We start from the raw sequence: 24862 nt of genomic DNA, 5'->3' as shown, positions 1-24862 counted from the left end.
CCCTACCATTAGTAACCCCATAGCCTACTTCACAGTAACACATTTTAAAAGGTGGACTCATTTAGATGTGTCTGCAGCATTTGTTTCTCTGATTACAATAGGTTATTATTTTCGTTGTATTATTATAGGTCAAACAGATCTTTTTAATCAAGCACACCGTCACTGAGTCAGCCGATGATGTAAATTTGCTGTTGGCCTATACCACATGCGAAGAATAAACCCGATTGCAATTTACCACGTCAGTCACACGGTCAAGAAAGCAGCAAATAGAAAAATATTAAATGATCAAATATAGGATATTTTATAACTTAAGATTTAGCGGGTGTGCGGTGTTATCGGGAGATGAAATTCTGGTCCGTGTTTAATTAGGCTATGCAGGAACTTATTTTAGAAATGTCTCATAGCGAAGCAGAAGTTTACAATTTGTGCATGACGACGTGAATAATAAGAAATGATAAGGATTATGGACATCTCAACCTCGTTGAAACTGCCCGTTCTTCTGTCACTATTTCTCCCCTGTCCACAAGTTGGTTTCTTCTACATCACTGTTTGATGGGACTTGTTTCACAAGCCTCGTGTTGGTTTTATGCTATACTGGGAACTCAACTGCAGTTTTATTAACGACACGTTTATGAACAATCAAATGGTCCTCGTAAAAATTTATTGAAGGACATAAAAACATGCACGGCCACTTGCCGAATATAGCTGCTGCAGTGGATACGTCCGTAAGGATGTTAGTATTCCCACCTCAGCCTCCTTGTGGTTACAAGGGATGTCCTGCTTGTGTTTATTTGTGACATGGAAACTATAATTTCAGTGTGTTAAAGACTCACTGCAACTAAACAGACCAGGCGTTGGGGGTCTATGAAAGCACAGGAATTGCCCACATATAAGGGAAAATCAGACACACTATAAACGCCAGTCAGGGACAAAAAGAACACATTCGGAGTCAAATAGTGGGTTTTGAAATGTAACATAGAGTGTTATTGAAGTACTGATGCACGCAGCGCTTCCCACAGATGTAGGAAAAGATTCGACAAAGATTGATTACACCAACAAATAGTGCCTTTACAAGATCGTAAACGTACCTCGTACAGCGACACGGCTTCACAAATATATTTTGCATATGAGAGTAGTTACACCAAAAAGGCTTACAGTTATTTTCATCCTGAAGTCCCTTAAAGAAACATCTCAAAATCGCCATACTGCCACCCCGTAGTGCATTGCTATCCCAGGACAAGTCGCGCATTGATCCACTGTGCATTTTTTTGTGGGGGTAAATATAATCACGTGTTGCAGAGTCAACCAATAGACGATGGAGAAGCTTTGAGAAATAATTACCTGCCTTGATTGTTCTATGGGTAGATAAAAAAGTACACATACAGCCCATATAATAATCGGATGCATGTAAAACGGAGGGGAAGGATCATGTCGACATCGGGTCCCATAACTAATTATTATGTGGATTCTTTGATAAACCATGAAAACGAGGATGTATTGTCGACTCGCTTTTCCTCTGCTGGTCCGCTTTCCTCCGGACCACGTTCGACAACCCTGGTGCCGGAATGTGGAGACTACCCTTCCTGCAGCTTTGCCCCGAAACCACCCGTCTTTACTACCACTTGGGCCCCTGTTCACTCTCAGTCGTCAGTGGTTTACCACCCATACAGTCACCAACCTCATTTAGGAACGGACTCGAGATACGTGCGCTCATGGCTGGAACCGATTCCCGGTGCCGTATCTTTTCCTGGCTATGCAGCTAACAGTCGGCATTATGGGTTGAAGCCCGATGCCTTTCAAGAGCATAGAACCGGAGACTGTTTGACCACCAGCGGACGCACCTTCTCGGATTATCTGTACTGCTCCCCAGCAGACATCCGAGAGAAAACGCAGCAGACCAACCCATCGCCCGAGACAGAGATTGTTTCTTCCGCAAAAGAAAAAGACGAGAAACCAGAATTAGACCCGAGTAAGTTGAACCTATTTTCATTCATAATGGGGAGTTGTAGGAGTGCTAGTGTGTGTCTCTCCTTTATGGAGTTTTGCCTCTGACTCCCAAATTCACAATATATTTCATTAATCCCTGTCTGTTGTAAACTGAATCACCATATAATCACATATAGAGTTGTAAGTAGTCTAGTAGTCCTGGAACCGTTCATGACGAGGTGGCGAGTGAGACTTTCAAAGAAACAAAACGCTCCTCATCCTGTTCCAGCGCTAGCATTGCTAAATTATTTTATGCTAATGTCAATTGCCATGACTGTGGCAATATCATATGCGCAGCCTATATTTTACATATACTTTATTAAGGGCTCACATCCTCATTTTATGTATTTGTCTGTTTAATTTCGGGGTATTGACCACATTTGTGGTGCATGCATTTCCACTTCTTTCACAGTCCGTTTTAAGGGCATGACAAATGCTATAATAAACATAAAATCAATAATTATGGCATATGCATTTGAGTCCTTTCTAACTGATCAGGCTTTTATGACAGGTATGAATGGTTTGTAAGAAGTATAATAAACAAGGACTTCACTTCAAGTAACAACTTGTGGAGTGTTACTGAGCTGACTGAGCACCGCGGCTGAAGAACTATAAAGGCTGGAAACCACAAGGCGTTTTAGTTCTTTATGGGCCTATAAAGCGAATAGGTGCATTCACTTGGCCTGCTTTATGGCGCCTTTTCACTGTACTAAGCGATTTTTAGCACGGAAATCAGATCTGATAGTTTGCTATAATTATTGGAGGGCTCTGCCCTCAGTCGAGGGCCTTTGTTAAAGGGCAAGTGCGCAGACAGTTCAGCAGGTTTACTCAGCTGTAAAGCCAAAATAATTTTCTTAGACAACGAAGAACTTAAACATGGCCTATTAATCTCTCTCTCTCTCTTTTTCATTTATTTCACAGATAACCCAGTGGCCAATTGGATCCACGCGCGATCCACGAGGAAAAAAAGATGCCCATACTCCAAATATCAAACCTTGGAACTTGAAAAAGAATTTCTGTTTAATATGTATCTTACCAGAGACCGACGCTACGAAGTTGCCAGAGTCCTTAACCTAACAGAAAGACAGGTTAAAATCTGGTTTCAGAATCGAAGGATGAAGATGAAAAAAATGAATAAGGAGAGAACAGACAGGAACGCTGCCCAAACGCAAGCTGAGAAATAAAACGCTACCAGAGTGTGCAGTCTGAACAAACACCACACACCAAGAGGAACTGTGGCAGAAAATGTCTTATGCAGTAAACAGTTGTATTCATTCCTGTGAAAAGTGAAACAGACTCTTTTAGTATATTTGATTGTTTATGTCTTTGGAGCAAGAATTTGGCGCATATTAATTACAGAGGTGAAACACTGCTTGCTTATGCTAGAGGAAACCCTTTTAGTCATGAAGGCATGGAAGCCTAAAAACAGGCCTAACGAAACATGCCGGTGGAAAAGCTGCCTCGAAGGAAAAGCAAGAAAATACTTGAACTGCCGTGTCTTTTTCATTTAGTAATTTATAAATTTCACAAGATAATATCTCTTCTCGTTATGTTTGGGTGTTTGTTTGGCAGGTGGATGAGTGAGATATTTTGTACAGAAAAATATAATGTCTTTCGTCCGAATACCCCATGTGCTAATGTCTTAGTGGTGCTGTAGATTTTCGATGTACCCAGTCGTGGATTTTGAATAGTTTTGTTGTAAAGTTTAGTTTCCCTCTCTAATGATCTGTTCAAATATATATGGTCAACATCCAAATATCTGACTGTTTGTGATTAATATTTTGGTAGGATTGTTAAATCCGGCTATAGGCCGGATTTCAAACGGTGACCCATGCTTTATCTCTGGGTAGATACCACTGGGAAAGATTATAAACTGAATATAGAAAAAGCCACCGAAGACAAACGCATGAAGGTAAATAGACCTATACGGCCTATTTAAGAGTTGAAGACAATTATGCATCGTATGGTATCATATGATAGCCTACGGTATAGGCTACTCCTACAACTTAAAATTAAATCATACTATTTCACCTGATTTTTTCCAATATCCAATTCTCAAACAATCCTATGGTTCTGGAAAATACATACGGAAAGTTAACAGGTTAACATATTTAATAGCCGAACTTTATTTAGGCCTACATGTTTAGGCCACAGGCTGATCAAGCATAATATACCTCCAGAAACGACGGCGCTGTAGTAGAATAGGTCTAGTAGAATGAAAATTACAGAAAGGTATACCTTTTTACCATCGAGTTTTACTACGGTCAATTTCAAATTCAGATCTGGTTTGGTGATTAATTGCCCCCTGTAATTAACAAAACAAATACGTCGTTTTATACAAAGTATAGGCGATCATGTTTGAAGCATCAAGACTGTATTATCACAACTTTCAGCAGTAGGCTACATGACACACAGATATCGCAGACAATTCAAAAAAATGTTACCTGGATGTCAGACCGTTTCTCACTGTCTCTGTATGGTCACAGAGCAAAAATGAACTATGTCAATCATAGTAACACAGTTTTAAAAAAAGTAAATAAAAAGAAAACCTGGAAAATGATCACTACAGTGTATAAACGTCCTTATCCATGCTCTGGATAATTATATCAAATTATCCCACGTAGGTCAGCAGATGGGCCCATGGTTTCTGTTTTTTTTATATATATAAATGCTTTCTATTATTATTTTACGTTTTGTCTAGTAACCAGAGCCATAATTCTCTGCGTCTGACGTTTGTTTCGTGACATCGGGTGAAATTGCCGTTTTGTAGTGGCTAACAATACGAACAGGATGCTGAAATTTCAAAGACTAATCCAGAGCATTTCCGCAAAGGACAAAAAAATCCTCGTTTTACAGTCTTGCGTTGTTTGTCTCAAATGCAGACGAACAAAGCAAACCCGGCGAACTGGCTAGACGTCTGGGCTAAATTATTTTATGGTTTTAAGGGACACTGATGGTGGATCCGTTCAAAGGAGGCTTTGGGTGCCATTAGATCATGAAGCCTGCTGGCAATAACATGCGTTTCCCCACACCTCTGGGCGAGAAAGACTATCATTGTAAAACAAAAAAGAAAAGGACCAGCTATCTGTCTTAAACCCACTCAGCACTGCGTCCTGTTTAATGTAAAGATAAAATGTCCTCTGTAGGATACGCATGCACTTTAACTTCTACATAAAAGAAATTAGTATTTTTCACAGTCATTGTAGCGCTACTATTATGCGTTTTCAAAACTGTTACTGCGCCGACAACAAAAATTAAGCAAATATCTCCAGACTATCCTGCCATTTTTGTGTGGATTAACGTAATGTAGGTAACCCAACTGAACGCTAGATGACGCTGTTGACTGAAAATTGGTGCTGTAGGCCTAAGCAAGAACGCGACTCCTGTGACACGTCCATCTTTCCTGAGTAACACATTGCCAAACAAAAGGAAAACTCAACCAACTGAGCGCTGGATAGTACAGATAGTTTGTGATATCTATTATTCAGAGCGTGGTAAACAGTCAGATCTATCCTGGTTTTTCCTTGTTTAACTTTAACAACAATAAATTAGGAAAACGAGATAATAGGTCCTCTCATCAGGCATAGATTATGTTAAACAAAATATGTATGCAAACCGCGCTAGGTTTCGAGCCCTATATGTAAAGGATTATTTGAAATATCCCAAGGGAAATGTTGTTTCTAGTGGACAGTGAGAAGTGGTGACTCAAACATATACGTCGTTTAGAAAACGTTCATAATTAATCTATCTGAAATTTTAGTTTCAGACAGTGTGTTGTCTGAAATGGACTGTATTGAGTTATAAAGACCCATAAAAAAACGTTTTATCCATACGATTATCTTATGGAGACCTACATATTTTTTCAAGATTTGTTGAAACTACTGTTCACTGTGTAAATTCACTGACACGTCAGGCCTAAAAGATTAATATTAAGCCTACCATGGGCTGCGTGAAAACTATATAAATCATAATTGGTACCTATGACTCATAAGAACAACATAACCACGACGATGGGAGCAACAACAATGACATGCTGCTGCTACTACTACTACTACAACTAATAATACTAATATTAATACCTAATGAGATTATGGTTATTCCAGCAATTTAGATTAATTCAATTCTGAAACAAGGTTCTTACCACAGGGCAACAATGACCAGTAATCTGCATCTTTATAGACTGTGAAAAGTCTATAAACTCTCTCTGTGTGCTTTCATATTTTACGATGATGTGTTAAAATCGTCAGTACCGCCACAAAACCACAAGAGTATACTTGAGGGAGGCCTGCTCGACCAGCGCAGCCGAAATAAACAACGTGATATGATGGTGTCTTGGAAAATAACGAGGCATTCAAAGCTCAATTTTATTAACTCTGCGGGGCAGATTTACAACTTTTCACGAAAGGTTTAGCAGGGTCAGAGGAGTCAGCGGCATGAAGGCAAGTCGCTGGTCATTTTTTTGTATTTAGGTGCTGCCATATCATTTGTGTTTACCTTAGGTTTATGCATATTAGGCCTAACCATTTCACAAAATGTATGATTGATTTTACTAGAAGGACCAGCAGTTTAGCTGCCTTTCACCAATACGATAACATATTTTTTTGGACAAAGGATAAAGGCCAAGTTTGTAGAATTGCCTCCACTGTTGTCATACTAGGCTATTTAATGTTAAATGAGAAAATAATGATGGGCCTTATGTGTAAAATATTGTATACATTGTAAACATTAAAGCTTCAAAGATGAGCATGACAACACCAACATTACAATATTAATTTATAACAATTTTGGTTATGTAGCCTACCGATTAAAGAAAATGTACCTTGTGCTGGCGTTAAACTTGTGCCGATTTCTTAAATATACTACAGAAATACAAATTGGGCCTTCTCATCAACCTATTTCAGATAGTTTTTCCAAGGTGTACGGCTATGAACGCGTGTGAAAAGATGAGGAGACGGGCGGGGATGTGGTGGTGTGGTGAGGTTTGTGTAGAGGGGGTGGGGGGGCATTGTAGTGGGGGTGGCTGGGTGGGAAGCTAAAAAAAAGCGCTTGTGACTGTGCCGGTGGAGCTAGCCAGCTTTAACCTTAACACACATCCACCATACACGCCGTGTGCCGGATTTGAGACTGCAAAAGGGAAAAGCGACAGAGAGTAAGTGCAAGGCAGAGCGAGAGTGTCGAGGACAAGGGAGTCGAGGAGAGAACTGCCCGATATTGGCCAAAGGGGCAGCATTTCTCCATCTAGTTCCGGTTTCTCTCACTCCTTGTCTCTGCTTTCAGCGATCTAGGACTTTAACAAAAGGCAGCCACCGATAGGCATAAAGGACATACTTTCCAAAAGGACTCGTTTTAATGCATGCTAATCATGAGCTCATATTTTGTCAACCCTTTATTCTCCAAGTACAAAGGTGGCGAGTCACTGGAGCCAACTTACTACGACTGCAGGTTCCCTCAAAGCGTCGCCCGTAGCCACACGCTTGTCTACGGACCAGGAGCAACTGCGCCGGGTTTTCAACACCCGACTCATCACGTCCAGGATTTTTTCCATCACGGGGCAACGGGCATCTCGAACCCGGGATACCAACAGAACCCGTGTGCTCTGGCGTGCCATGGAGACGCAACGAAATTTTATGGATATGAGGCCATTCCGAGGCAGCCGCTTTATGGTACCCAGCAAGAAACGAGTTTAACGCAATACCCTGACTGTAAATCCAGCAGCTCTAACCCTGGAGAAGGACAAGGCCACTTAAATCAAAACTCGTCTCCCAGTCTCGTGTTCCCTTGGATGAGACCCCACGGTTAGCAACATTATTTTGAGTTCTTATCTTGTGTGCGTGCACGAACTTGAGTGTATGTGTGTGAGTTTGAGACACAGAGAGAGAAGGGGGGGGGGGGGGGGGTAAAAACAGGGTAAGAGAGATAAATAACGTCCATGTCATGTAGTGATTATAACCATAATCATAGTAAAGTTTTATTAGTGATCTAGTTTTTGGATAATAGGACTGACTATACAAAATGCATTTCACACAGTTGTATTGCAGTCTTGTGGATATTATACGGCCATGGTAAATGATTGCAGATCTTGGATTTTGATTGCAGATTTCTTCTGTTAGTCGGTTCGTTGTGTGAAGTCCTGTAAAAACAACAACAACAACAACAATACTACTACTAATAATAATAGTAATAATAATAAAGCATATCTGTTTAATAAGTCAACTTCATAGCCTAGCTCAGCTATGCCAAAGCATGAGACACAGCAACTTGAAATAGTTTATTTACCTCCCCTGTCATCATCATTGGGCCATCAGGAGAGATTTATAATATGGTTGTGAAGAGTAAGTGTTCTCGTTTACATGTGCTGGGCATACAATAGATACATACATTTTCATGGCACTGAAAAGTATTTCTCTCACTTTCTACCAAACATGTAGAAAAGGCATGATTACACATCTAAGAATCTAAGGGTCAATCTAGTGACTGACACTACTTATTTCACATCAGCAGTAGTCTGACTAAAAGGAATTAATTAAATCTCTGCATGGAAGTAAGTGTGTGTGTGAGAGAGAGAGAAAGAGAGTGAGAGAGAGTAAGAGAGAGAGAGAGAGAGAGAGAGAGAGAGAGAGTGTGTGTGTGTGTGTGTGTGTGTGTGTGTGTGTGTGTGTGTGTGTGTGTGTGTGTGTGTGTGTGTATGCTGTGCAGATCAGAACAACCAAAAATGTTCCAATGGTGCATATGGATGTCAATGACGAGAGGGCCCAACTGTGGTTAAAACGATTAATGGATAGTAACTTTTATTTAACATTTAATGTTGTTACTGTGCATCTCAGTTATGATAGAGGCAATACGCATTTTTCATTGTATTGTATTAGCTTACATCTGGATGACTTAATCCTAGTGAGATAAATGCCTTCAACTTTCCTCTTCAAACTATGCAAAACTGTTCTGTTTTTCGGTGAAGGACAACTCACTGCTGGTGTATAAACAAACACAACTATGGATAATATAAAACATCGATGCCATTATTGCTTACTTGTAATATTGGGTTACACCCCCAGCAAGCTAGTCCGGGTAATTTGGATGGGGAAGCAGTTTCAAAGACTATATGGCGATCAACAAATTAAAATTCGCTCTGCTCCCAGTGATTTATTTATGATATAGGCTAAGTCTACCTTCAACGGCACTTCCAAATAGAGTATGTGTGACAGTGTTAGACTGTGTGACAGTGTTAGACTGATGTCAAAAATGGTCTGTACACTGAATGCTACATACACTTAGTGATCAAATACTTGTTTGATTTTAAGCCCCTGGGAGACGCAATGGAAGACAGACGTACAGCCGCTACCAGACTCTGGAACTGGAGAAAGAGTTTCTTTTCAATCCTTACCTCACACGCAAGCGGAGAATCGAAGTGTCCCATGCCCTAAGTCTCACCGAGCGGCAAGTCAAAATATGGTTCCAGAACCGGAGGATGAAATGGAAAAAAGAGAACAACAAAGACAAGTTTCCGGGTCAGAGGGGAGAGACCGAGCCTGAGGAGGAGGGCAACGAGGACGGTGAAGTGGACGAAGGGGACGACAAGGAAACGGAAGAGAAAGAGGAGACGAAGGAGACGAAGGAGACGAAGGAGTGATTTTATGGTCTTTTATGGTTATACGGCCGAGGGTCTCACGAAAAGGTGATGAGAGGGAAAGGGGGCGAGAGAAAAGCGCTAGTTTTATGACTATGATTTCAGTCAGAACACAGAGAATCACAATCTATCCCAATACAACCAAGGAAACGAACTTTTAGATGGAAGTAGACTGCAGTGAAGGAAACATGACTTACCCAAGCCTTAGGTTACTTAATCATATAACCTTGTTTTGGAGGTCTAGGGCGTTATCAACACGTTTAGAGACTAAATCGCATGATAAACAGGGGCTCTAGTTCCAATATTTTTTTTCCATATTTCAAACTTGATGAAGTGTAACCAACAACAAAGTTGTGTGTTTTGGCCAAAATAATTAGGCTACTGATTGTCCTTCAGCTGAGGGTTTTGTAAATTAGTCACAATTCATGTTCAGTTCAGACATGATAAAAGAATAATGAAAAAGGAATGGATAAATCACTTTGGCAATTATATGGCAACCCAGCAGATAGTTTTATAAAAGATACACACATTGTTATATTATTATTACATATTTTTATTATTATTATCATTATTATCATTATTAATAGTATTGCTGTTGTTGTTGTTGTTGACAATAGCGCATTCATCAATTATTTGATTTTACCTACATAATTGTAATCCTTTCAAATTCCTGAAGATGCTACCTAAGCCTGGGAAACTTGCAATATAGATTTCTCGACAGACACTTCCTTGAGATATGTTTTTAACACTTATTTTATTTTGTAGGCCAATAATTTACCCAATAATGACTCCTTTGTATGTCTTCAGAAGACATTAGCTCAAAGCCAAGCTGAGATATTACAGAGAATATACCAAGCACTACCTAAAGGCCTTTGCCTGATGATAATTTGTATTCCAATTATTGGCTCTTCTTTGTTTCAGTATCACACTTACAAATTTCCCCAACAACTTAAACTGCCTATAGAAAACGCACATTTATATCACCATTCATGCAACAATTATTCTATATTATTAAGGAGTGGTATTTTAATGTGCTGGTGATAATAGCTTAGATTTTCGATTGCACTGAATATAATCTTTATGTATGTCTTGTAATATCTTACTGTTAACGATATGCTCGTTTTGCTGGTGTTTCTCATGTGAAAATACAGAAATGTGTGTCCACGCCATTGTTATTGGCATAAAAGAAAAATAAACAAAATGGCTAATCTGATTTCCTCTTTTTTTGTGCCCAATTTCGAAACTGCACGGTTGCAACATGTTTTAAACAGAATCGTCACTTTCATTACGTTCATCGGACACATTGCTTACATCTGCTATAGCACCACTGTTAGGAATGCCACGGTATGAAGTAACGAATACGAGTTTTCATCGTTCCAAATAACGATTTCAGGTTTACAGAAAATTGGGAATGATATGTCACTCTGCTCAGGATATTAAATGAGTGGGTTGCCAGTTTGGCAAAGTTTAGTTTGTAAGATGATAGGCTATCTGAAAATTAAGTTAATAGGCTACTTGCAACAGGCCTGGGCCTACCACTGACCGTGGTTACATGCATTCGAAAACAGGCTGGGGAAAGAGAAACAGAAAAATCTTCCACTACGCTGTCCTATAGCCTGGAGCCAATAGTTCAATTATATAGTACACCTGCACTGTAGGCCCATTACAGCTTCCCTGCCTCCGTGGCAGACTTGGTCGCTAAGACTAAAACAGTTGCCGATACAAAACATATAAATCTATGCAACAGTTGTATATACTTCTCATGTATGTTTGTTGACCTAAAACAAGCAATTTGATGACAATGGGTTTATAGCATCATAGAGCAAACATCGCACAATATAGTGCGAATTCATTTTGAATCGCAAAAGGAACATACAATGGCATTGGCGAGCCGCAGCACATGAGTGGTAGGCTAACACCTGTCCCCGGGGGAGGACGCGTTCTCTCTGAGGGTTCAGTGACAAACTTGTGGATACAAAACCATCCAACAGCGTCTAATCAATGGTGTAAGGCAAGGCTGAACACTCAGGCGACAGACAAATCCTGGAGCAGCCGACCTTCGCAAGTCTGACGCTTTCATGAAGAAAGACGTGATTCAACGAGAAACACATTGTAAGTTTCCTCATACACTTTCAGATTCTGTAAAGCTGAGAACTTGTGATTCAAGACAGTTTCTGTTTTTTGAACGTTACCCTCTCATTATTTATGAAATAGAATATAAAACAGGATATACCTCGAGTAGTCTAATATTGGAGTCTGTGGACTGCAGAGAGGTGGAAAACGCAGTGCTCCAACAAGGTTATTACTCTGACTAAGCCCTATTATGCATTTCAACATTATGGGAAATAATGAATAGGCTAATATGAGCAGAGCAGTGAGGGAGCCATTCTCCAAAACATCAGAACAAAGATAGCCTACCCTGGCAGCAGCTGGCTTGGGCCCTGAACCCGATTGGATGTGCCTGGTTTGAAGGTGATATCAAGAAACATTTCGTCTTATAGATATACCTCAGTTGATAATAATTCAGTTGAACAACGTATTTAATACGCGTGCACCTACCCTGGCAGGTCCACAGAGGAGCATGTAAGCCTAAATTGTTTCTCGGCCGTTTATTGGATACGTAGGCCTACGTACTTTTAGAGTAATTATTTCCAACAGATGCAAAGTTAAATGAAACATTACCTTGTTTATAGATTTATAATTATATGTAGTAACTATTATCATAGGCTACCTTAAGGTGCCATTTATGCTAAACCAAGTAGACTATGGTTTATACAAGGAGTAGAAATGGAAAAATTACATATACATATAAATAGTGATTGATGAGGCCATTTTAATTTTTTGAAGAGCACAAACTAGAGAGGGAAGATTGTTTATCAAATCTGGACCATACAGCCGACTAGCCATTTTAAATCATAGAACACTGGAAAAGGTCTCATTAAACGGCTGGGTGTGTTTACATGTAGGCTGTTTCGGACACAATACTTGTAATTACGCGAATTGCCAACCATTTAAATACAAACATATTTGGAGATTATATGGAATAATTGCCTGAACTTATACGAATGGCATGTTTAAAATAGACTATTTTATGTGTAGCTTAATCTACATGCCAGGCCTAGCCTACCTGGCAAATCAGAGCATACAAATGGGAGAATAATTACGTTAATGAATAATATCTAATGTTTTTAGTCATGACGAATTGAGGTCGCCATTTTGATTGTTGCCAGTTAAGCACATTTCTCTACCGTCTGCCTTTTTGTGTTGTTCTTTGACTTTATTCTTTAACAACTGTTGAAATAACTGGAGGTTTCCGGTAGGGTAATTGTCCTCGAGTATTGTCCATTCGTCTGGCCATTGTATTTAGCACCAAAGTAGGGCTTTAAGATACCTGCAGTAAAGTTTATTGGTGGTATAAACTCGACAGTGTTGTTTCCGGGCAGTCTGCGTTTTCTCCACATTTTATGCGATTCCGACCCACACTGGTAAACGTAGTCAAAACACACGGTGAACGCGGTCGTTTGTGATCGATATCAGGTGCCGTGATATTTAATCAGTTTCTGCTTCTTCGTACTTTATTCCAGTCTGCCATCCTATTTAATTCCCCCATAACCTTAGGTTAGATGTAGACCATCGAGGGGTGGTTGCAAGGGCTTCATACATAAAAACGCACATCATCGACCTGCTGGGCTTCACTATTTGAATTGCCTCAAACACTCTACTGACAAGACAATGAAACAGGTAGTGTTCTTCTGGAGTTTACCAGTCAATCGAAAACCAAATCTGATTCATTGTTCATGCGATTAAACGAATAGGGTACTGGACACATGCTCATAAAGTTGTTGTACTAATAACTTACGCTTGCTAACGCTTGCTGTTGTAGATAAACAATCTGGCCTAAAATGAAGTTAAATGTATCATACCCAATGTAACTTTATTTTTAGATTTAAAAATGTTTCAATAATGACTGCAAGATCCAAGAACAAACTCAATTTTGAAAAGTCACGGCTAAAGCTGCTTGAATAGTTAGGCCTATACACCAACCGACTTCTTCAGAAGTCAGTATAACAAGTTTTCTCACAGGAACGCTCCTTTAAATGTAGGGAAATTACATAGTGAATGAACATTATTTTAAATGTAAGTTTCAGTCAGGTTACATGCATGACAATCCCAACACAACGTAGCAAAACGGCACAATATAGACCTGAACACCTGCTGTAACAAACACAATAGAATGTGGAAATTGAGATCACGACGCATTCAAACTCTTAAGAGTCTGATTTTTTTCCAGGACAATCAGGGCTACCCAGATCTGCCATCATCTGATATGATATTACTTGTACAAGTTCTATGTCAGCATTCATATTAAGGTAAAAATGTAATATATTTTTTACATCAATCTGAAAATATGTTTTTTCCAGAGAGGATATCTTTTCAGATATCCATAGACAAGACTTTCTATAATCTGGTGATGTCACAACCATGATGGTGGGACACTTTACGGCTTAGCAATTTTTAAAATATGTCTGTTTATATGTAAAATAGTATATGCAACAACACTGACCTTTGCTGTAGTTCCATAACTGGATTACTCCACCGTATTTGGTACAGATTAGCATCTAGCATCGTTTGAAAGTGTGGGTCCTGTTGTTCATTTTAATATGTGTTTCCCTTTGAGGCTACAAACACTTCGTGACTTATACAGCTATGTATATAGAAAATGGGTGAAGAAATGACCAATGATTGCAACTTTGTTGAATTTGGTGTATAATACTCCTATCTGCACCGTTCCACAAACAAGTTACTAGCGTCATTGCAAAGCACTAGGTTCGCCGTTTCATTTGAGACCTGTTTTATGTCTACAAAATGACAACTTCGTGAGTAATTCATGTGTGATGAGTGTATGGAGATAATGGAATAATAATAGTATTGAGTGTGTGGAGATGCAGAGATGGAAGTAGTTTAAAACGACTGTAATTGCATGTTATTTCAAAACTGGAATACTTGCCAATAGTCCTTCACAATTGTTGCACTGACTAACAAGTAGCATTATTGGACAGAGCAAATCCTGGAGTTTATTTTGACAACGAGTAGGCCTACTTGATATGGTATCAAGACTAAGGGGTGTGAAATTCCAACTAATTCCAACTCTAACGGCCTGTTAAAAGTGGTTGCAACATGCAGTGACATTGATGAACATGTGAAATATATATTCTGAAGCAAGGCAGTCGTGAAATATTTACACATTTTAGACATAGAACGAATATGGGGTGCCATCATGCTCCATGATGGTTGCATTTTTTAAGTAAAATAAAAAGGCAAGGCTTCTTCTGTTCTTTCCGTTGATAGTGGCACCCGCCTCTGCGATGGATAGAATGCAATGACATCTCTGAGCACAGGGTCTACCCCGTCATCTTTGTTTTGAGAAATATCATCTCTCTCCGTTTTCATATATGTATATATATGTTATTTATATTTTTTGCTCTTCATATCTAGTCTGGTATATGTTAAAAAGTTTAGCATTTAAAAATATGTTTTGGCCTATGACGGAGTTCTATCCTGCCGCTTGACATCTTGTGAGAAGTGATGATTGACAGTCGAAGGTACGCAAAAAGAATCAGAAAGTTTGGGCAGTAGTGTTTGTCAGTAGCCTAATACATAAAACGACCACCATAATAGCCATCAGCAACACTAACATTAATTCGTCTGCTGTTTTTGCCATCACCATCACAGCAGGCTACTAACCTACTTCAGGTCCTAGTACATCACCGTGTTTGCCACAGTCAAATGCATCTAACGTTACCTTCTATGACAGAACCATCGGACGTCCACGCTTTCATTACGTTATTAGTTTCATATGAGAAGGCACCAGTCTGCACAACATGGCAGTAAGAGCTAAGACGAGGGGGGAGAGGGTGAAAACGCAAGACATTCCTAGTTGTTTGGAGGGGAATTTACAGCTGAGTAATAAAAGTTTACGACTGAATCGCTTCTCCCATTGGTTGCTGCAGGTCACGTGTCATCGCTCCATGAACATGAACTTTATGTCGTTGTCTTCCTCACAAATACGTCCTTCTACCGGTCGCGGTTACAACGAATGCGTCACAACACCCTTGGTGCTTTCTATCTTTTAACCAAGAAGTTAATTTGTTTTATTTGGTGTTGTTGACTAGGCATCCAATACCATTTGACTCGTTGCCAGTAATGGTCCCACTACAGTCACCGCCTCCTGTTAAACATCTCATCCTATCCTGGAAGTTGAGTTCAGAGTGCTTAGGAGATAAGCGGGCATTGAAGACTACTGTCTCCATTTTTGGGTCAAATTCCAGTTTTGCGTTTGACCATTTGAAAAGATATCCAGCGAAACAGCCACTGTTGTCTTTCCCAGCGAGCTTGCCACTGATTGGCAGCCATTCGTCACACAAACAACTGCGAAAACGTGGGTAAGTAAGCTATTCTGACTCCTTATTGGCTTGGAAGTTTACCCAATGGTCAGTACATCAAAATTTGCGCTTTGATTGACCATTAGAAGTTTACAGCATCAGTGAGTCGCCATCTCGTCACGGTTCTTAGTCTAGATCTAGACGCCGATCGCGTTGTGGATTTAGCGTCAATGCGTTTGTGTGAAACCTGTGAGCCTGTCCTTTACATAACCAATCATAATCCACTGTTAGGTCGGATTCAACATTTTTGAGATTGTGTTTATTAATGTAATTAATATTAAACGGTTGTGGGTTTTGAAATGAGAGGGCTTGGGAATGGTGTGATTGAAATGAGAGTTCTGGCCAGTCAGGCGCACAGTGGTGTAAAGATAGCTTTCAGGGTTGTATCATTAGAAGGAGTCCGACTCTTCATCTGATTGCTTGACATTTTGTCTGACATACATGCATAGGTCTCTGTGGTTGTGGGGGACGACAGGGGCTCTCGATTTTTTTTGTTTGTTTTGTTATTGGGAAAAGCTTCCATCAAAAGCGTACAGCTATGGATATGTTGTCTGTTTACCAGTTGGCCATAGTCACGTGACCGTTTTGCTAGTACACTGCTTTATATATCTTGTCACTGAGGTTTCAAGTTATTTAGTTATTTTTGTAAATCCCTCTCTGTCTTTTCAGATATGTCCTCAGCTACTCGTGGGGCGGAAGGTTAGCATGCGTCACTGCATATATCTTTTTCTAAACGCCCTCTCTAAAACACATTCACACCCACGACCGCAGACACACTCATGTGCCTGCATCAGATGCGCGCGCTCGCTCGCTCACTTGGAGATACGCCCGTATATCCGCACGCCCCCCCCCCCCCCCCACACAGACATTTTGAGAAAATGAAGTATGATAAACGTATCAAACACAACACTACTGTCTAAGGGGTTACACGACGATTTCCCAGTGATGTGATGGCTGCACGGACGTTCATGTTCATTCCAGCTGGTTTGCTGGTGTAGAACCAAATAGGACCCTCCCATTTAGAGGGCTATTTTAGCCAAAATTGTTGGGGTGTCTAAGAATACACAACTGTCTCTGTTGATAGTCACTTTTTGCCATCAGCACCAATGCTAAATTATAAAACAGGGACATGAAAATTCGATTTTAGGTGATGGCAGTAACTCAGCGATGGCAATGCCATCACACGAGTGGCAAGACCCCTTTGTCTTCTGCAGTGCCTGTGAGAATTATCTGCTGAATCAGCAGTGCCTCTTCTGTCTTCCTGTCTCCATCTTTCTCCACTCTCTCTCACACACACACACACACACACATATTTAATTTCATGTTGGCAATACTGCCACCTTGTGCCCACTCAGAAAGCAGAAGCAGACTTTCGATTTAAATGATTTTTGTTTAATATGTAACAAAAGCAAAATCATTGAATATAAAACTGTGCACTGTAACAAAATTCTGCAGAAAACAGTCAAATTCTGACAGTAACATAGCGTTTCCCATTACAACGGCACTATAGACTGTATAAAACAATGCATGCTTGGCTATATTTATAATATACTGTAAATAGTGTTGTATTATGGGCGTGATGTTAATTAACGGTAGAGACTCCGCGAATACAGAACACTATTGTGTTTCTAGAGGAGACACACTGAATACGAAGACTGTAAGCAGCTGTGGAATTTCTTTTCAAGGATTAGAATCCCCAGTAATAAACTGTAAATTAAGCTTAAAAAACGGTAATGTACTGGCAACCTTCCTGCGAGTAGTCGACTGTAAAATCAAGAAAATACACTAGTGTACTGTAATTCACTACATGGTGTTATCACAGTAACATATAGTAAAGTATATTACAGTAGGTGAACTGTCAAATTAACAGTCAACTACTGGCAACCCTTCTGCCAGTATTTTATTATCAATCTACATTGCAATCTTTTACAGTCAGCCAGATTTGGTGAAAATATACCGCCATAGTAGATGATAGTAACCTTGTGCAAATACCGAGTGACTTCAGTAGTTCTCCTGATTGGAAAACGTGTTTATAGGCCTATTGTGTATATTTGTTGTTGATGTTCCAGTTTATATTTGTGCATACACAATGTTGTTCACATTAAACACCTGCCTTGCCTGTCGCGAAGGTTTTCCCTTTTGGAACTTGTGAGGGCCGGGGCCCTAGTAGGTAGCCTACATCAAAACTGGGAAACGCGGTCTTGATCAGCGGTATTTCCATTTCATGTCTGCAAACCAGTTGTTTATTTGCATGGGATTTAAAGCAACTATAACGATGCACAATATCATAGAAAAATCCGTTTAAAACAAAGATGCCGTACACATAACCATTAAAAAGACATTTTATATCCAAGACATCGACAGAAGGCAATTTCGAAGCAGGGCTTCCACACCTCGTCTTCTGAGACCTAGAGAGAAAAAGAGAGATTGATATAATCACATATTGGGCTTTCAGTTTAGACATTTTGGCAACAATATTCAATGAATTTATTCAACACTAACAGCCAACCTGTTTGTGTGTAATTACTTTACATAATATTGCCCTTCATGTAATAAGATAAGAAGGTATTACACATTTAATTAAGAATACAGTTACGAACACGTTTAGTTCGCAAGTAATATGATTACAAAACATTTCCGCATCTTCCCACATTATATGCTGTGATGTGCTGTGCTGCGCTGTGTGTGTGTGTGTGTGTGTGTGTGTGTGTGTGTGTGTGTGTGTGTGTGTGGTGTGTGTGTGTGTGTGTGTGTGTGTGTGTGTGTGTGTATGTTAGGGAGCGAGCGAGCGTGAGGCAGATTCTGACACTCTGACGATAATAACTCAAGCAACTCCCAATGTATTTGCGATTTCTGATTGTGTTGCTATTGGTGGATCCTTTATTTTTCAACCCTCTAAAGACGATACACCTCTGCTCAAAGGCTTCATCAAATAGGAAAAGTCCTGAGGCCCCACCCATCCACTGCAGGACTAAAATGATCTCATTCTCGTTGAAGAACATCTTTGTGGAAATGTTACAAACTAGTGTATCGGCGCTTGCTTTCCTTGAAAGTTAGCGTTATGGCATAGGGGTTTGTAGGCTTTTGCAGAAGTAATACTATTCGGCCTCTCAGTGTTGGTGACGAATGGCTCCCACAGTATATGTTGGCGGTAGAAGAAATAATTTGTCGTAAGGAAAATATTGAAAGCGTCATTTTAAGGAGAAAGAAAGTCGAGTTTTAAGGAGAAAGTGACACAGGTCGTTTACCGTTTCTTATTTGTATCTGAGTCTTATTGTCTCTATTTCTTTGTCATAATCGCTCCGTATTACAATTAGCTACAGTCATACTGTAGCATTTGTATTGGTGTTGTGATAGTCGTTTTAATCGAGTAAGAGAACAGCTTACATTTTAGGCTTAAAATAATGGTTTAATACAAATGTAGCCTTGTGTTGGTAGTTTTATTAACAAAGAGTACAAAACGGTGTTTTGACACACTAATACAGACTATGTCTGTTTCTTTTTTTAAGTCTGAAAGGAATGAGTCAAACTGGTTCTTTTATTACAGCTGCATATGCACAGGCATGCCCACGTGATTTGTCTTAAGGGCGGCAATAAAACACTTACAAGTCTTTCTCCACAGTCACATACTTATGTCGAAGGCCCAGTTGGTTTGGTGTGCTCTACTATTCAATGGGTCAGTAGTACACTTGTAAAGGGCCTTCTCCGATTATGATCTCAGATCATAATCTTAGAGCATCATAGCACTATCGCTTTATTGAAAAACAAAGTACCGCATTTGTGCGAACAGCACGTATCTCTGGCTGCAAGGTAATCACTTGGTTATAGACACCAATCTTCAGTCACTTTATATATTGTATCTGTCGGATGAAAGATGCAGTTCTTTGATGTTTGGTTAATGTCACATCAGTCCTGGATTATCATTTGACTATAAAACACTGCACAGTGGTATAGCTTTTATGAAGACCGTGAGATTGGCCTGCCTGTCAGTCAGTGTTGAAACTGGCATTAGCATTTGCTTTGTAATTTGTTGTTTCGTGTTGCGTGGGTGCCAGACAATTGCATATATATTGCAATAAATTAACCGTCTGAGGTAAACGTAATGGAGACAGACCTATTGCGCTAAGGAGTTGGTTACATACACTGCCAGGTTAAAGTAATTACATTGTTTTTTGGATCGTTGCATTATTTTTGACAATTTTGCCTATACGCTGATTGCTACTCCACAGTTTATAATTCTAGACCAAATAGACATTTCGTCATTTGGGGAGATCGTCTCTCAGAAGCACCAATCACCAATACGCATTGAATATCTTAGTACAGGCGCAGTGTAGGCTACCCAACACCGCCCGGTGCATGTTCGGATAGCCTGTTGTTGCTTATATGTTCATGCCACTAAACACGTGTGCATAAACAGTGCCTAGTACCCCAGATGTGACTTTCATTAAACGCATGTACACTGAAAATAACTCCAACCTATTATATAGGCCTAATGGATCAATCTTTTCATTTTGAGATTTACCAGTATTACGCGAATCCATCCCCAAGCCAGTGGTGATGTTTCTGTTACCCCTGGTATTCCTGACATTTTATGTTTTACATCTTCTGTACACATTCTGTGTTTTCTTACGACAAAGTACATGGAAGTATATACGACATGTGATGTAACGGGCACACGGTCGGATAAAGTTTGGAATTGCTTGTTGGTTTTGACATTGATGTGGCAAAAAGACAGCTTAACACTTTAGATAACAACACTTTTTTACAAACGAGGCAGGTCAAATACGTGATATCTGTAAAATACGTTATCGTTTTCCCCCCACTGAGGAGCATCAGCAGTCACTCAGAGCGAACATCGGGCTATACGAGTACATGGAATTGTGCTCAAAACCGTCAGGAATTTGGCTCTAATAAATACATAAAAAAAACTATTGTTAGCGATTGAAGCGATTCAATATTGGCTCTCCCAGCGCTACAATTTACGTTATTTATTTTTGCAGGTTGTTGTTTAGACCTACTGTTTCTAGTATTGACAATCATTGTGATTTAATTATGATTCCACCAATTGTAAGGGGGAAGTATTGAAATCCATTGACGTGTAATAGGCCCTGTGTAAGTAATTCATAACCAGCAATGAATTTACAGATAAAACAACAAACTTTATATAGGCATGCGAATTCTTATATAGAGGGCTTTCTTTTGGGATACCTTATTTTGACTTCAAGATGCCATAATAACTTTGTTATTCATTAAACTGTCCCTGGAAAATTTTAAGAAAAGTACCGACCGTGGTGTAACTACAACACTGTAATAAAAACCGTCCTGTAATGTATTTTACTGTGAATTATATTTAGATTTCCACTTATCTTATTCTTTTTCAAATTCTACTATAAATCCTTTACGATGTATCCTAACCGCGCGCGTGTGTGGCTGTGTGTGCGCGTGCGTGTGCGTGTGCGTGTGCGAGAGAAAGAGAGAGAGGAAGAGAGCGACACTGTGAGCTGCCGTGCGCGTGCATGCGTGCGCTTGCGTGTTTTCTTAAAGCTTTATGTGCTTTTACCAGAGGGCTATGAGGATACAAGCTACATGTTCCGCAAGCACTCCCCGCTTACAATTGGTGGAAAATGGTCAGGTGACACTGTCATATTGTCCCTCTTTGAGCCAACCTTAGCTATAACACTTGGTTTGACCGTCTTAACTGGAGTCTGGAAATTAATAATATTGAAATCTGTATATCACCTGAAAGAGCCGGAGACGCCGGGAGGTTGCTACCTTATGCGATAGAAAAACACACACTGGCCCTGAAAGTAGTATCCTAACTGTGAGAGTGAGGGAAAGACAAGGAGAGAAAAAAAGGAGGAAGCGCACACGTGAGGCCGATAGGGAAGGTATGAATTCGTATTTTGCGAACTCGTCGCTCCCCTGCCATGTATCTGGTGGTCAAGAAGTTCTACCTAATGTGTCCCTAAACTCGAGCGGCTATGACCCAGTCAGGCATTTCTCGTCCTACAGCTCTCCCATGAGTCAAAACCGGATTTACGCTTCGCCCTTCTATTCACCCCAAGATAACGTATTTGGGACGGGTCGGGGACCATACGACTATGGATCTAATATATTTCTCCAAGAAAAAGATGTGCTCCCCAGCTGCAGACAAACAAGCATGGGACTAAATGGCCAGAGCCACATTACTCAGGACTACAACTTGGATCCCGCCAGGAATGGAGCACAAGAGCAGAAAGGCACGTTCACATATATCCATGGATGCAGCGCATGAACTCGCACACTGGTAAGTTTTTACTAGGACTTGGGGAGAGAATGGGCTGGTTTTACTATATGTCCCAGCAACAGTGTGAGATACTTTTTATGGCCCCATAAACCACTGCTGAATGGTTTGACAATAAAGGCCCTTTTTCAAAGAGTAGTTTCCCGTTTGGCCCTCTCTTTTAGCACCAGGGAACTAAAACGTGTAAATATTTAGTTTTTAAAATTTCAGAGTGCGCATTCTCGCCTAGTCCACTACACTAAGTTTGCGATCCATAGCGATATGGATTTTTTTTATGGGAAGCAATGATAACGTCTCACAAGTTTCCACTTTAAAATACTACAAGCTGGGTTTATTTTCTGTGTAAGCAGTAAATGTCACTTATTGTATATGGGATGTGTTGGATTTGGTCAGCGTTTGAATGTAGCTATATGTATTTTAAACAAATGAAGTCTCTTTGTCTCTATCATTATTATTGTGTTGTATTCCCACCCTCTAATTTTTTATCTTTACTCTGATTTTATAATCCACATTGAGCAGGAGTTGGCTTTGGTGCAGACAGACGCAGAGGTCGCCAGATATACTCCCGGTACCAGACACTGGAACTGGAGAAAGAATTCCACTTCAATCGGTATTTGACGAGACGAAGACGCATTGAGATTGCCAACGCGCTCTGCTTAACGGAACGCCAGATCAAAATCTGGTTCCAGAACCGCCGTATGAAATGGAAAAAGGAGAGCAACTTGACCTCCACAATTACGGCGAGTGAATCCACAGTTGTATCTCCAGAGGCAGACAAAGAGAGTGTTGAAAAAGAGCCAGAGGAGAAAAAGGAGAAAGATTGATCCTCATTCTCCGAATTTCTGCATTCTGAACACTTAGTAGAACAGCAACATAACTACCTATTGTTCACGAAATTGTACACATTAATGCATGATCAACATTGTTATTCAGTTCCTCTGTCTCACCACTTCATGCGCGCATGTACCCACTTGCAGGCGCACAAACTCACTCCCGCATAAATACATAACGCACGCACGTGCACGCATACACACCAGCACGCACGCATGTTGAGAAACTGCAACAGCTGCAGTTTTTAAATTTAGTGCAATTTTGCAGTTTGAATCGACAGCGGGAGGATATGCAACGTTGTGTGCTTGATAGTGCCATTTTTATCTTGTCGCCAAAACTGAAACTGAAATCATTGATGAGCCCATAAACATTTGACCAGTGCTACCAGTACATTTGCCTTATAGAAGATTCTGCAAACAATGCACCTCAGCAATCATTCCAAATGTAAACTGAATTACATGCATATTTGTTTTTTTTTTGTTTTGTTTTTTTGCTGTTATTGAAATAATGTTCTATGAAGATCATTTTCCATGAATTACGATGATTGTCCTGATGGACAATCTACACTATCTATATTCGACTGTTCATATATTTGTAGATATTATATATCCATCCACTGCTCGAGTATGGAGTACGGCGTTTCGTTTGCCGTTTCCTTATTAAGTGTGAAGCACACTTTATACGGGCTTGTACAGGACAAATTGCCCAGACAAAGGCTTTGAAGTGTGTCATTAAAATTATACAGGACAAATAATCTCATTTTTATGTGAAGTGGTGTTTTAAATTGTGCTTTATTTAATAAAAATGTTTCACATTGTTTGCCATTTTTGCATTCAATTTTCCAAGTTCGCACAGTAGAGGCCAGAGAGGCCGATGGTTCTTTGAGCCGCTACAGTGAGGTGGCTTCCACACAGTATTCCCTCTGACTTTGAAGGTGGTGTTGAAATATTTTTTTTTCAATAGTACACAGAGATACGGAAAGGCTTAAGTGAAGTTAAGTAGTGTGTCTGTCTGTCTGTCTGTGTGTGTATGTGTGTGTGTGTGTGTGTGAGTGTGTGTGTGTGTGTGTTTGTGTGTGTGCGTGTGTGTGAGTGTGTGAGTGTGTGTGTGTGTGTGTTTGTGTGTGTGCGTGTGTGTGAGTGTGTGTGTGTGTGTGTGTGTGTGTGTGTGTGTGTGTGTGTGTGTGTGTGTGTGTGTGTGTGTGTGTGTGTGTGTGTGTGTGTGTGTGTGTGTATAATCAACATTCGTTTCAAAACACATTAGTATTAGCATGGTATTAGCACTAGATGCCCACAGAGTCAGGGCACTACAGGAGGACAGGGACATCCTACGTATGTAACAGAACGACACGAATATAACAGAGTCGGATTTCCTCTATTTAATATGTGGATCAGGTTACAATGATGAAAAAATGCTTGAAAAATACGACGGAATCCACATAATGAGATGTTGAAATAATAGCAGAATCATAGTAGGACAGACGAATCAATGGCCAGTTGTCTTTAGGAAGTTAAAATATAATACAAAAATGAAAGTAGCATTAGTCTGTTATTAGCAGCATCATGACGCGCCTAGTATTGTCCGTCGTGGTAGTTAGGCCTACTATGTAAAGTCGCATTAATGGTGGAGAATAGTGGAAAGAAAAATGAACACTGCAATTTAAAACAGTGCATCTTATGGAAAACCTTGTCCTTG

General features: G+C 40.0%; 3 protein-coding genes across 3 annotated transcripts; all 3 read left to right on the top strand.

The window, feature by feature from the left end:
• The first annotated feature begins 729 nt into the window (after positions 1-729).
• hoxc9a (homeobox C9a) lies at positions 730-5025 on the top strand. Its single transcript, XM_012841678.3, has 2 exons — positions 730-1969; positions 2908-5025. Exons 1-2 carry the CDS (start codon positions 1402-1404, stop codon positions 3168-3170), a joined length of 831 nt encoding a protein of 276 aa, XP_012697132.1. The 5' UTR covers positions 730-1401; the 3' UTR covers positions 3171-5025.
• Positions 5026-6950: 1925 nt separating this feature from the next.
• Positions 6951-10823, top strand: hoxc8a (homeobox C8a). Its single transcript, XM_012841677.3, has 2 exons — positions 6951-7781; positions 9285-10823. Exons 1-2 carry the CDS (start codon positions 7340-7342, stop codon positions 9611-9613), a joined length of 771 nt encoding a protein of 256 aa, XP_012697131.1. The 5' UTR covers positions 6951-7339; the 3' UTR covers positions 9614-10823.
• A 7983-nt stretch (positions 10824-18806) lies between these two features.
• Positions 18807-24211, top strand: LOC105912722 (homeobox protein Hox-C6a-like). The gene is given in 3 exon segments (XM_012841714.3): positions 18807-22292; positions 22295-22339; positions 22856-24211. Coding segments are annotated over 3 exon segments (699 nt in total). The 5' UTR covers positions 18807-21943; the 3' UTR covers positions 23161-24211.
• Positions 24212-24862: the final 651 nt, after the last annotated feature.

Source organism: Clupea harengus, chromosome 4, assembly GCF_900700415.2.
Source record: "Clupea harengus chromosome 4, Ch_v2.0.2, whole genome shotgun sequence".
Taxonomy (NCBI): Eukaryota; Metazoa; Chordata; class Actinopteri; order Clupeiformes; family Clupeidae; genus Clupea; species Clupea harengus.
Note: the sequence above shows the minus strand (reverse complement) of the source record. Positions and strands in the feature narration are given on the sequence as shown.